This window comes from Lygodium microphyllum, chromosome 14, assembly GCF_053477565.2.
Source record: "Lygodium microphyllum isolate KBCC chromosome 14, Lygodium_microphyllum_v1.1.10, whole genome shotgun sequence".
In the NCBI taxonomy this organism is placed as follows: Eukaryota; Viridiplantae; Streptophyta; class Polypodiopsida; order Schizaeales; family Lygodiaceae; genus Lygodium; species Lygodium microphyllum.
This window is the reverse complement of record NC_141148.1, coordinates 145497834-145511508: the sequence shown is the minus strand read 5'-3', so window position 1 is coordinate 145511508 and position 13675 is coordinate 145497834. Positions and strand designations below refer to the sequence as shown.

Sequence of the window (13675 nt, the reverse complement as noted above, 5' to 3'; positions counted from 1 at the left end):
CCTGCAAACCAAGATCTTCTTAACAATTCAACTTCAGATCGGAACTGTTTATGACAGTTTTTTGCAATTAATTGCAGTAAAAAACCAGGGTATTTCAGCCCACTAACAGTCCAAAACAGCTCACACCAAGTGGCTTAACCTGTGAGTGAACCAGTCAATGCAAGTACTATGTATTCACTTCGGTTTGAACTCCTGCAACCTCACTGCCAGGGTACATATATGCAGTCTGAAAACTGTAGACTGTAAATAATCAGCAGCACTTTCAAGTCCAAAACTGAGTGGTAATCATGTCACACATGTCCCAAAAACTCCCAGATAGCTGCTAATACACTTGGTAGTCATGACATGAGCATAGAGTCACAGAATAGTGCATAACCAGCACATACAAGTGTCAACAAATTCAATTGCAGGTTACAATCAACCAAAGTTCTGCATATTAGGTTCCAGTCAGCCCCAAATTGTCTCCCAATCATGTCATACATTTACTTCGTAATGACAAGGTCAATACATGAGCATCTGGGTATACATAGGCAACCTGTTTTCACTGACCAAAGCAAAAAACCTCATGAACCGTTTGTACTTGACCAAGACAACATGTCTGCATTTACTTCAGCTCCAGACTTCAGTTTTCAATGATGCTCATTGAATATTTCAAGCCTCCATACATCCAGCATGTATATGACAACTCTCATAGGTGATAGAGCTCTAAAAATGACGTGTATTGCATCAGTAGTATCCAATGCTTGTCACTGACAGTACATGACAGTTTTCAGCAGTGAAACAGTTCTCAAATCTGAATATTTTACTGAGAAAATTCAGCTCAAGTACTTCACATCAAGTACATATCACTTCTTGACTTGTGTTGTCTGCAATGCAATCTTCCCAGCCTATTAGGGAGCTTCAAGTGCTCTTCAGGATCAAAACAATGATGTAAATCACTGTATTCAGCAGTGTACATTCAGTTTCAGACCTGTATACCTGCATAACAGTCCATGCCTCATCATCCAAGCTTCCATTGACATGTCAGACCTTCAAGGTCACACCCCAGGGTCAGCATACACTTCATAGAGCATGTACAAGATGCTTAATGCCTCATTTAGTAGCTGGAGGACATGAATATGAACCAGGCGCAACAACGCAGACTGGTAGGAGGGGCAGCACAGCTCATGATTTTATTAACTAGGGCAATGAAGCACTCCAAGGTGCTCAATACATCCCTCTCAAGGCTACAAACAAGCCTTTTACAATGCCTTTGACCATTGAGCATGCAACCATACACTGCATATCTTCCATTGTTCAATGGCTTCAGCCTGTTTGAAGAAGAATGACCTTTCCTCTGACTTTAGCTCCTGCAAGTCCAATGCCACACTCCCAGGCACCCAGTCTTTGCCGATTCATGGCTCTGATACCATGTTCAAATTCAAAGAGACAAATAGATGTCACACAGAGTGAAGCAGCATGCTTCATCTCTCACACTACATTATTCATTCCACACTCTATAGTGAAAGTACAACCTAAGGTCATAAGACCATTCACACCAGAGGCACCAACTTATTTAATGTATCTAACTACTATGGCTAGACTAGCTGTGTCCAGCTCATGTCGGTCAACACACACAAATGAGCTTGATATTCTAACAGGTAACATTTTTTTGTCTATCTTGTGGTTGAATTCTTAGTTTGTTACCATCAAAAGAATGTCCTGATGAATTTTCCACTTACAAGCTAGCTTTAGTACAAAATTATGATGAAGAACACATTCTATGTGTAGGATAATCAAAATTATATCTACGATATCAAGAAAAATCAGGATGCAAGATTTAACACCCTTGAGAGAAAATACTTTCTATGTAATGTGCGATCCTTCATGCTTAATATGGAGATGCAAGCTATCTTTCCTAAACACGTCTTGAGATGCCATTCCTTACAATAATTCAATTCTAGAAAATTTCTTTTTAAAGATGCTTCCTACAACCAAATGATATTGGCATATACATCTTAAGAGAGCAACTTTACGAATCAAAGATGAGAATTTTTTTTCTCTTCCTATGAGTTACTTAACACATTTATCCACTCTTCGTGTGCAGATTTATGCAAGCCTTGTTAGTTGCGTGATTTTATGAATGTGAATGACCTAGAAATTACAAGTTGCACTTCTGCAGAAATAACTCTATTATTATGCACCAATTTATTCAATTTCCATGCAAGAAAATATGATCATTTAAATAGGCCATATCAGCATAAGATCATTTCAATGCAAGGAAGTATGATCTTTTGCAAAAAAAATCTTTTTCCTTTATCTACTATTTGCTACGTAGGAAAGATTGTCAATAGCACCTGATTATTCAAGGATGTGTTATCTACACCCGAACCCGAGTTGTTGTTTGTCGTATCACCTTGATCGGTAACTTCATTGACATTTGAGGGATTTCCATCAGCGCGAGGCAATATTTTCTTGGGAGCCATCCTAGGATACCTTTCCTGCTAAGGATGAAGACTCGAACAACCTCTGATCAAGGTACCTTGAAACCACTCCTTGCACGTGCATACTTGGTATATGGCTTGCTAATTATATGCCTTATGAAAGATAGTGCATGGGAACCCCTCTCAAGGGGGGGAGCTTGGAAACTTCTAGAATTTTCTTCTTCCTCTCTCTCTCTCTCTCTCTCTCTCTCTCTCTCTCTCTCTCTCTCTCTCTCTCTCTCTCTCTCTCTCTCTCTCTCTCTCTCTATGTAGCTCGACAGGGGGGAGAAGGGTATCGCCTTTTCTTGTTGGGGGGGGGGAGTCTTTATATGGAGGAGAAGGAGGAGGAGTGGTATGGGGGTGACGGTGCCTCTCTCCTCATCCTCCACTTGGGTAGGGTCCAAAACAGGTAGTCGCCATGCAAGTCATCGCAGCGAGTTGGGGGAGGAATAGTGGGGGAGGGGAGGGAGGTGGCACATGTGTGCCCCTCCTCCGTCATGGTCTTCATTGTCATCTTTTGCTTCCCCTCCCTCCCCACATTTGGCGGCATCGATAGGGGATAAATTTTTTTGAAATAAAATTAGTGAATATTAGGGAGGGGGGTCCTATGGGACATGTAAAAAGGGGGGGTTTATTACAATCCTTGTGAGCTCGGAACTCTTTCGTGGCATGATCTCGTGACTCCAAGGGCCAAGTTACCCAAGTACGAGCTAGACCAATGTGTTATGCATGCTGTGAGAGCGAGAGCCACATCATGGGAGGGATATCAAGGTGTGACATCTTGGTGGTGTGACATGACACGGAGGGTGCATATTGTGATGCGATGATGTCTTCTTGGCATATCTTTTGAGTTGGCTTGTATTGTGTGTTCAAGATGCAACATAGTGCTACGTGCCCATCACGGACCATGTTACTTGCATGGGTTTTAGTGTTGCGGACGTGTGGAACCAAGGAGGCACCATGATAGTTGGGTGGAGGCAGTGATGAGCTCTCCCTCTCCCTCTCCCTCTTAATGCTTTGAGCTCTCTCCCTCTCACTTTCATTCTCTTTTACAAAAGGTTTGTAGAAATGCCACACTCAGGTTTTTGGCACTTTTTTTCTCAGATTGTTGTCACTATTTGCGATGTAGTGTCGCTAGGCATCGCTATTTGCATCACTAACTAGTATTAGTCGACGTCGTATTTTTATCAAATTGTGTGTTCAAGATGCAACATAGTGCTACGTGCCCATCACATACCATGCTACTTGCATGGGTTTTAGTGTTGCGGATGTGTGGAACCAAGGAGGCACCATGATACTTGGGTGGAGGCAGTGATGAGCTCTCCCTCTCCCTCTCCCTCTCCCTCTCCCTCTCCCTCTCCCTCTCCCTCTTAATGCTTTGAGCTTTCTCCCTCTCACTTTCATTCTCTTTTACAAAAGGTTTGTAGAAATGCCGCACTCAGGTTTTTGACACTTTTTTTCTCAGATTGTTGTCATTATTTGCAACATAGTGTCGCTAAGCATCGCTATTTGCATCACTAACCAATATTAGTTGACGTCACTATTTTTATCAAGAATGGGCGTCACTATTTGCCCACTCCCTTCTAGTGCATCTATAACACTTAGGACTCATGACTCTCTTAAATGAAAATAGTATCCATAGTTGCACTATCATGTGCATCTTGGTCAAGGCACAACCATTCACCCTTCACCATCCTCCATCTACGATACTTATATAATAAGCATAAATTTTGGCCCACGACAAAGTACTTGTATTTGGAATGGAAAGTTAGTTAAGCAACAAAGTGTTTCTATAAATCTTCCATTGCAAATACTTTGATACGTCTTTCCTATTGCACAATTCCATTGAGAGAATATTTGTTCTTCTCTCTAGCATTATGACCTATATAATTCATGTAAAGAATCATATGTTAAACTCTAAATGGTAATCATTTTAAAATCAAATCAACAATCACAATTATGCTACACAAATTAACCATGGCATCAAGAGATATCAATCATTTTGTAATCAGACCCACACATTAAAAAAAGAACCCTTATGTATATCGACACAAATGTAGATTGAATTTAAAACCCTCACATTGATTAGCATGTTTACATAAAATAGAATGAATTAATATCATAGAAATACTGAAAATATAATTTTTAGAAAGAAAATTCATTGTATTGAATAGATATTGTCTCAATGAGTCAATACATTGTATGGATATATATGTAATACACAGTAATAATTACAAGGATGTAGCCAAATGATATGCAAATCCGAATGAATACATTTGATTCTCAAGTGACATGTTCTAGTACAGTGTGATATATGGGTAATATAACACAAGAATTATAGGGCTAGTAAAAAAATGGCATGTAGATGTAAATAGGCCCAAGGGATTGACAATTTAGAGAGTTTTCTAAACCTTGACCTCCAAAACACCCAATCCATTTAGCTCAAAAGGAGAACCCACAACAATGAAGTCAATCAAAAGTTATGTGCTTCACCTAAACCATATATTGCACCTATATGTTGGCAAAACATATTATCTAAATAAACATGAAAAATAACTAGTTATACATGAGTTATGGCAACACAAATATAGGGAAAATGTACCTATAAACCAATTTGGAGAAACAAGATGGAATATATGCTCTATCTTGTATTGATTACTATAAGAACACTTAATTATACAATTATGATCGTCAAAACGTATTGAAAATGATAAATTTTGAAAAATATCAATTTCTCATAACCAAAAAAATTAATCAATCATATGAATTTTAGTAAGACATAAGAGGGGAATTTAATCTATAGGTTGTTTTATAGAAAAGAAGGAAGAACTTTTGCTCTACCCTTCTTTGATTACTAGAATAATAATCAATTGTAAAACTAGAACCAATATCAAATCATATTGTTATACAAATAGCAGAAAAGAGAAAACACACACACACACACACACACACACACACACACACACACACACACACACACACACACACACACACACACACACACACACACACACACACACACACACACACACACACACACACACACACACACACACACACACACACACACACACACACACACACACACACACACACACACACACACACACACACACACACACACACACACACACACACACACACACACACATGAACACATATGCAAACTTGCCCAAATTAATCTTTGCAAGAAGATAATACTAAGAGTTAGAATTGACATAAAGCTGTATTGGAAAATAGTGACTAATAAGAAACATAAAAGTAGATGGAGAGAGAGATGAAGACAATAGCACAAGTTAAAAATACATTCAAGATGTACAAAAAAGCAAGAGAAAAACATATATATATATATATATATATATATGAATACCTATGCCTTTGATCCAAAATTATCTCTACATGAGGACAATAGCAAGAGTTAGAACCTACATAAAACAAGTAATGAGAGAGAGAGAGAGAGAGAGAGAGAGAGAGAGAGAGAGAGAGAGAGAGAGAGAGAGAGAGAGAGAGAGAGAGAGAGAGAGAGAGAGAGAGAGAGAGAGAGAGAGAGAGAGAGAGAGAGAGAGAGGTACATACGCCTCATGTCCAAATTTTTCTTTATAAAAAGAAAACATTTAGAGTCAAATTGACATCAAAACCTACTAAAGAAACATCCCAAAATAGAAAACACAGAGAGATACTAACACATCTGTTTTACCCAAAATCTATAGTTCTATGGAGAAGAAATTGTAAAGATAAGCCAAGAGTTCAGGCTTCAATGGCAATGAAAATTCACCAAAATGGAGAAAGTGCTCAACTGCTCAATTTTTTGGCCAAACTAATTTTGTGAAAGGAAAAAAGGAAAAATTGAAAATTTACCAAAAGAGGAGGGGAAAGTACGAGGTTAGAGAAACTCAAAATTTATGCACTATTAATTATTTCCTTTTTAAAATCTCCCACTACCCCTTTTTAAAATAAAAAACCCAAGATTTAGAGATAAAAGATTTACCCTCCACGTCCATGGATGTCAACATCTAGTCTTCTTATTGGACAATCCAAAAGGATCACCTCTTAAATTATATTATCTTTAAGGGCCCATTTTTCGGTCCAAATTTTTCCTAATGGCAATTCAAATTTGACAAAGTTGGTGTATGCTTTGATGGGACAATTCAAATTTGGCAATGTTGGTGTGTACTCTCAAGTCATAAATTTGTCCACCATTGAGCCTTAGATTAGTTACCCTCAATCTAAAAATTGAGCCTCAAGTAAGAAAATTTGAGGGGCCTTTTTGTTGAGTGTCAAGAAATTATAGACTTTGATTAAGCTATAGCCAAGTAAGTCTACTATATTGGCAATCCTCAAAAAATTTGTTTTTGCAATTGTCACAAGAGGGTCACACTTGATTAGGTGGCAATTAAAACTAATTGAGGTAAAGCAAGGGTTTCAAGAAAAAAGAGATTCACCTAACTCTTGCAATGTAATTCACTACACACACACATTGACATGCATCTACCTCCAAAGTCCAATGATACATGATGTAATTGATATGGGCAATTAAAACTTGATCTCTCAAGATGGTAATAGTAGAGAGAGAATTCTGTCATCTTAAAGGCAGGTGCATTTCCCCTTCTTCCTCTTTTCAATATTCATGTTTGAGACATGCTCCACCAATGTGCTTATTTATGTAGAATGTGTTTTTGAAAGCTTCCAATGAGTTAACATCTTTATGGAAATTCTTTTGATACTTATGATACTTTTATAATGAGTGGACTTGAGAGTTAATTGATATTAGTGAGTTCTTAGATCATTAAAGCAAATTTTATCTCCAAAAACATGATCATAGACATTTTAGTTCTACAATTGGACCATTGGATGTTGCTAAAATGGGTTAGTAGCTTAGGTGTCCCAATACATCAGTATTCCTTTTTGAAATGAAAGAGCCTCTTCCTTATGATGGAAAGTAGTATTGGATTAGAACTTTCCCATACTCATATACAAGAAGTCCCCATGTGCAAGTATAAGGTGAACCTTGAGCTTGCTAAGGAATGATCACATCCTTTCTGCATGGGAGATAGTAACTTAGTAAGTTGGTTGATTTTAAGGTATCAAAAATCATTGTTTTGGCCACCATCAATGTTAAAAACGAGCCTCAAGTGTGAGCTTGAAGATGATTATCTTGTACTTTGGAATTGTGATCAAGACTTGAACTAAAAAGCTCTATCATTGCATTGTTTTTAATAGTTTTAATTTCAGTAGTTCTTTCGTGTACTTTTACTTTTTTTCAGTGATTTCGTGTAATATGTAATTGCAAAAATTGCATCATATACCAAAACAAGCACAAACTTGTTGCTTAGCATCATACTCTACCTTTTGGACTACATGAAGTACTCATTGTGTGTTCATACATCATCATACATGAGCCCTAGGAAATATCTTTATGTCATCTTTGCACATTTTAGTGATAACCTTTCTCCTTATATCTTTATGCTATAACATCTTAACGATTTTCAAAAGAACCTAAAATCGTTGATATTTTCCAACTTGGTGAACTCTACAAAAGAGAGCTCAAAATTGCACTCTTTTTTAATCCCAACTAGCAACCTTTAGAAGCATTAACTTCATTTGAGAACCTTTCTTATTTTCCTAAATCTTAAAGCCACTTCTATGAGGGACTTAAATCCAGAAATTCAATGACATATAAAAATAGAGAATGGTCCTATTCAAACAAAAGTGAAGTATTAAAACAAATTGAGCAGAATACTACTGAACATAGGTATAGTAGAACCTACAAGAGATACCCTAACCTAACTATGGTTAGATCTGACACACTTTATGGTTAGATACACTTTAATCTTTGTTTTCCCTTGCTTGAATTCCTCTTTTGAACTATGAAAAATGAAACTTTGAAAAAACAGTCCTTTATGTTCTTGAGAAGAAGAATAATAATAATATGAAGAAAATGAAGAAGAAAGAGAGAAAAAAACACTACATTCCCTAAGACGAAAAAAAAGGACATGCGGTTGCTCTTGAAAAGAAGAAGAATAAAATTAAGCTTCTCTCCATGATAGCTCCTAGACGATAGCTATTGTGTCTCACCTTGTGTTTGACTACCTCACCTTGAGAGAGAAGGTAATGTTGCTTTATGGCAATAGTATGCAATACACAAAACAATATTAATCAAAAACAAATTTTGTGTCTTGTAGAGCTCATGATCAATAGAGATGGTCATGTTAAGGATAGCTTTTTAATATATATATGATGTGTGTGTGTGTGTGTGTGTACACACACACATATATATACATACATACATGTGATCCTTGCAAACTAGGTAGTTTTGGAATGTATACGAAGGTCTTGTAGAGCTCATGATCAATAGAGATGGTCATGTTAAGGATAGCGTTTTAATATATATATATGTGTGTGTGTGTGTACACACACACACATATACATATATATATATATACACACATATATATGCATACATACACGTGATCCTTGCAAACTAGGTAATTTTGGAATGTATACGAAGGACTTGAGGTGAAAAAGGTCGTGCTGCGATGAGGGAAGCCTCGATCCGTGCGTTTGAAAGACGGCGAGATCTCGCTACTTTGCCTCTGGGGCATGTGAGAGGGAGATCCAAAATCGGAGGAGGTTTTCTTGATGAGAGATCAGAACCAAAGCTCGTCTTCCTTCTTGTTTCGTATAAGACTCGAGCTGGTGGTGTAGTAGCAGTACTACTGCAACGCCGCGCAACTGCCTAGGATGGATGGAGGCCGAACTGCAGACCATGATTGAAAGAACATGAAGAGCAGGCACTGTACATTAAGTTCTCACAGATACCTCGATTGACGATGGCGGCGTCGACGACTGCAGTGTCTGTGGGGATGCAGAGCAACAATATGGATCACAGCCTGCGGGAGACAGTGCAGAAGGAGCTGCAGCAGAGGCGGCTGGAGCTGCAGAAGGTGGTGTGGGAGCAGCAGGCGCAGCAAGCCGGCAGCAACAACAAGATCCACAATCGCTCCTCGCCTTCTTCCTCCTCTCCTTCTTCTTCTTCGTCGAGCCTTTCGAATACAACGAGTATGGCTCTGCCCTGGCCAGCAGTGTCTGCAGTGGACGAGGCCGCCAGCTGTACGGTCCAGATGCAGGATGCCGTGGTCGACGTGGCCGCATCCGTGCGCGCCAAGGAGCAGGAGATCGAGAGGCGCAAGTCCCAAGTGCAAGGCAAGGTCAAGGCTCACCTCTCGCGCTTGGAAAGCCAAGGCCGACGGCTCGACCAGCTCCGACGGGTAAACGTAAACCCTTACTTCTAGTTAATCAATAGGTGCGTCCCAGGTGGTAGCTCCGTTGGATCAATGGGTGGGTCCCAGATGGTAACCCCTTACTTCTAGTTAATCAATGGGTGGGTCCCACATGCTAACCCTTACTTCTAGTTAATCAATGGACCCACCTTACTTTTAGTTAATCAATGGGTGGGTCCCAGGTGGTAGCCCTGTTGGATCAATGCATGGGTCCCAGTTGGTAGCCCTGTTGGATCGAGTTCGGGTTGAGTAATTTGGGTGCTTGAATTCCATCCCTAGGTTGTTGCCCTTCCACGGTGACACCAATCTATTTACATCTAAACTCCACCTAATCGAGTATGGGTTGAGTAATGTGGGTGCATAAGTTTCATCCCCGGATTGCACTTCCCTTGTGATACCAATCTATTCACATCTAAACTTACTTCTACCCCACTTGATCTACCTAGCTTTTATGTTAATAGACCCAAAAAAGGAAAAACCACCACACTACCCATGTGTTTGTTGAAAATCTGCTTACTATCTGCCAAACTTTAAACATTCACAAATAGGACCAATAGGTGATTCCTTTCATTCTTAAGATTTGATAGTAGATCCTTGCTATGAAACAAAATGGACTTGGTAAATTCTAGAGTAATTTGACCCACAAATCTCCCAAATAAGCTCAAGAATAGTGGCATTTGTCTAACTCTCGATGAATCATAAACCATCCATTTGTTTCATTAGTAGGTCATATCATAAAAGGCCCTTTCTATGATCATCCTATTCAGATTCACATGATTATCCTCATAAGAGCTTGCAAAAGTATGATTTGTTGAGAACTTTTTGAGAAAACGACATGGACTATATTGAGAAATTTAGCATAACTTTCACATATATAAAATTGTAATTTACAACATACTTGCAATAAAGCATTAACTTGTATTTATAGATGATCTTTATCGGATTCACCATAAAATTTGGGGTTAGAATCATTACTCAATTAAATGGGGTATAAATTTCATATTCTTGGTCAACATCTCATGGTTCTGTTGCTAGATATATAATATCAATTGAATCACTGCATACATATGATCAATCACTTTATGCTTGTCATTCCATTGCTTAAATGTATGGTTTTTGAGTTATAAATTGGTTAAATATAAAAGAAAATTGTTAGGTTGATGCATTAAGCCATTTTAACAACAAGTTAATCATTCATTAACTCAATTTGTAGGAACTTGAAGGACTTGAAGATCCCACCAAAAAAGAGGTGGCAGAAGTGAGGAAAAAAATTGAAATTGTTGATAGAGATCTAAAGCCTCTTAAGCAACTTTGTGAACGCAAGGTAGGTAGAGACATATACACAATGTCTCTTGGTAAAAGCACTCATGTACATCCATTGCTGGGAAGAATTTCACTTCAACATAAATGTTTTAAAATTGATAGAGTGGTAATACGATTGACATCACTCTTCATCAAATAGCCCACTAACCTCCCAAAACACATATGCATAGCACACCACATGTACATGTATATATACACTGTGTATTTCTTATAGTTCTAACTTTTACAGGAAAAGGAGCTAAAAGAGGCTACTCAATCTTTCAATGAAAAGAACAAGATAAAAAATGAACTTGTTGCACATTTAATGGAGGTACGAAAGCCACCTAGCCTCACCTATTCACTTATGTTTTCATTTGAGCATACTAATTTGCATCATGTTTATAATGTAGATTGTGGCAAACAGTGAGCAACAAAGGCTGCAAAAGCTTGATGAACTCAACAAGCAACTAGAAGCCATGGAGTTGTACAAGAAGTTAGAGATTTGAAAGCAATGTAACAAGTATTAAGTTTTTCAAAGTATCCATTATTCCATATGCTTAAAGAGGTTATCTTACATGCTCAAGATCAAGGATTGGAAATGAAAGGAACTTTCATTTCAAAAAATTTCTGATATCTTGATTTGATAGAGTTTCGATATTTGATAAGAAATGCCCCACTATAATCCTCCATTGAGAGCTTAGAGTTGTGGCATTAAGACCTTTAATGAGATTACTTCATAGCCTAGAGCAACCTTGAGGAAAAGCTTCTAATAGCTTTTGGAGTTAAACATGGGATTCTTGGTGCTCCCTTACATGTGATCTAGGTTCATGAATAGGGAAACATTCTATTGAAGATGGATATATTGTCAAAGAGCAACCTTGAGGAAAAGCTTCTAATAGATTTTGGAGTTAAACATGGGATTCTTGGTGTTCCATTACATCTTATCTAGGTTCATGAATAGGGAAACATTCCATTGAAGATGGATATAGTGTCAAAGATATGCTCAATGTATGCTAACACATTATTTGCCCTAACACTTATCACGCATATCAAGTCTCTATCAAGCTCCATTCCTAAAGGATATAGTTGGGTCTAGTAACATTAGGAGAGATAATTCATGCATCTAAGGAGTATAATAGGGTGGCCATTATGTACAAGTTGGAATTGTAGGTAAATTTATAAGAAAGGGGTGGAAAAAGTGCAATTATCAAAGAGGGTTTTATAAAGCAACCACTACAAGAATGGGCGGTTATACCATGAGTTCATTTAGCTTGATTAGTGAAGAGTGGCTTTGGGATGGTTGCATGAAGACAAGGCCATGTTTGGATACTCTTCTTGTTATGACTAGATTTATCATGTTATTGACTTTTCCAAAATTTGCCTCTTGAAGGGCATATTGAAAAACAAGTCAAGTGGATACAGGGCCAAAAACAAAGTGAATGATAATGTCATCAATGATGCTCTCAAGTGTCATAGCTACCCTTGTGTAAAGGGATAATCTAGAAATGTGCAATTGACCTGCATAGACAATTTGTAACCTAAGGTATATGCATATAAGATAATAAGAAGATTAAGAAAGGGAGTGTCAAAAAGAGAATTTGGTAAGATAATAGATCAAGCCATATCTTATGCTACCATAATCTTCAATATCTCCCATAACTTAGGTGTCATAGTTGTTAATTTATTCCTTACATCATGGCCATATCTTATGCTACCATAATCATTTGATTGAGTGAGGTGACTCAAGTTGTAGTTCCATAAGCAACTTAATAAGCAATATTTTTTCTTGTACTTTGAGCTCTCCTCTCCCTCTTGTGTTTGATAAGCACTTGCCATGGATGGAAGTCATTTCCATCCAATTTTCAGATTTGTAGACAAATGTCAGCATAGGTTGAGGCCATAAGAAGGTCTTACTCCTTGTTAAATGCAAGTAGTAGTGTCTAATCCTTTACAAATAAAAGGGCCAATAGGTGTAAACCAAATGAAGAAAATGGTCTATGTGTTCATAGATGCCACATAGCCTCACAACAATGTAGACTTAATAATTAAAACTACAAGGATGACAAAGGTTGAAAGTCATCCATGTGGGGTACTTCAAAATAAGACTTTGGTGGTCTTTTCCTTTGGACAACCCTTTTTTTAGGTTTGATTGTCTTCCTAGGCTTTAGTGAAGTGAACTTGGATGAACTTTTGGCTCCTCCCAATCTTGTGGTCTAGCATATGAGTATTTGGTTGAACTAGGTTGATTGAGAACTTCAATACTTGTAGATGAGTTTGAGGAGATTTCAATTACATTCATATTTCTATTTTATCATAAAATAGCAGCAAATAATGGCAACCAAATGCATTTTAGTGCTAAGAAGCATTCATCTCAAAGTTGAGACCGCTTGAGATTATAAGTATCCATCTTGGCCAGCTTAGTGATGCCAACCAAATGAAGAATCACCATTGAAATGAAGACCACAAATCATTAACTGACTCTGGAGGTAGTGACTCAATGATTAAAATCATTGTTAATGACAGTAGAAGGTGAACAAAGCAAGAAGGTCAAGCTTTCAAGCTTGTGGCTATGGCTGCCCCACTATGACCCACAACGAAGGTTTTGTCTGTGCAACAAGCAATAGGAAGAGA

The 13675-nt window shown here is 37.9% G+C and overlaps 1 protein-coding gene across 1 annotated transcript; it reads left to right on the top strand.

Annotated features, from left to right (window-relative positions):
* Window positions 1–9004: 9004 nt before the first annotated feature.
* Window positions 9005–11865, top strand: LOC148026202 (uncharacterized). The gene is made up of 4 exons (XM_087692211.1): window positions 9005–9730; window positions 10956–11066; window positions 11295–11375; window positions 11455–11865. The coding sequence occupies exons 1-4, from the start codon at window positions 9293–9295 to the stop codon at window positions 11548–11550; spliced, it is 726 nt and encodes a 241-aa protein (XP_087548337.1). The 5' UTR covers window positions 9005–9292; the 3' UTR covers window positions 11551–11865.
* Window positions 11866–13675: the final 1810 nt, after the last annotated feature.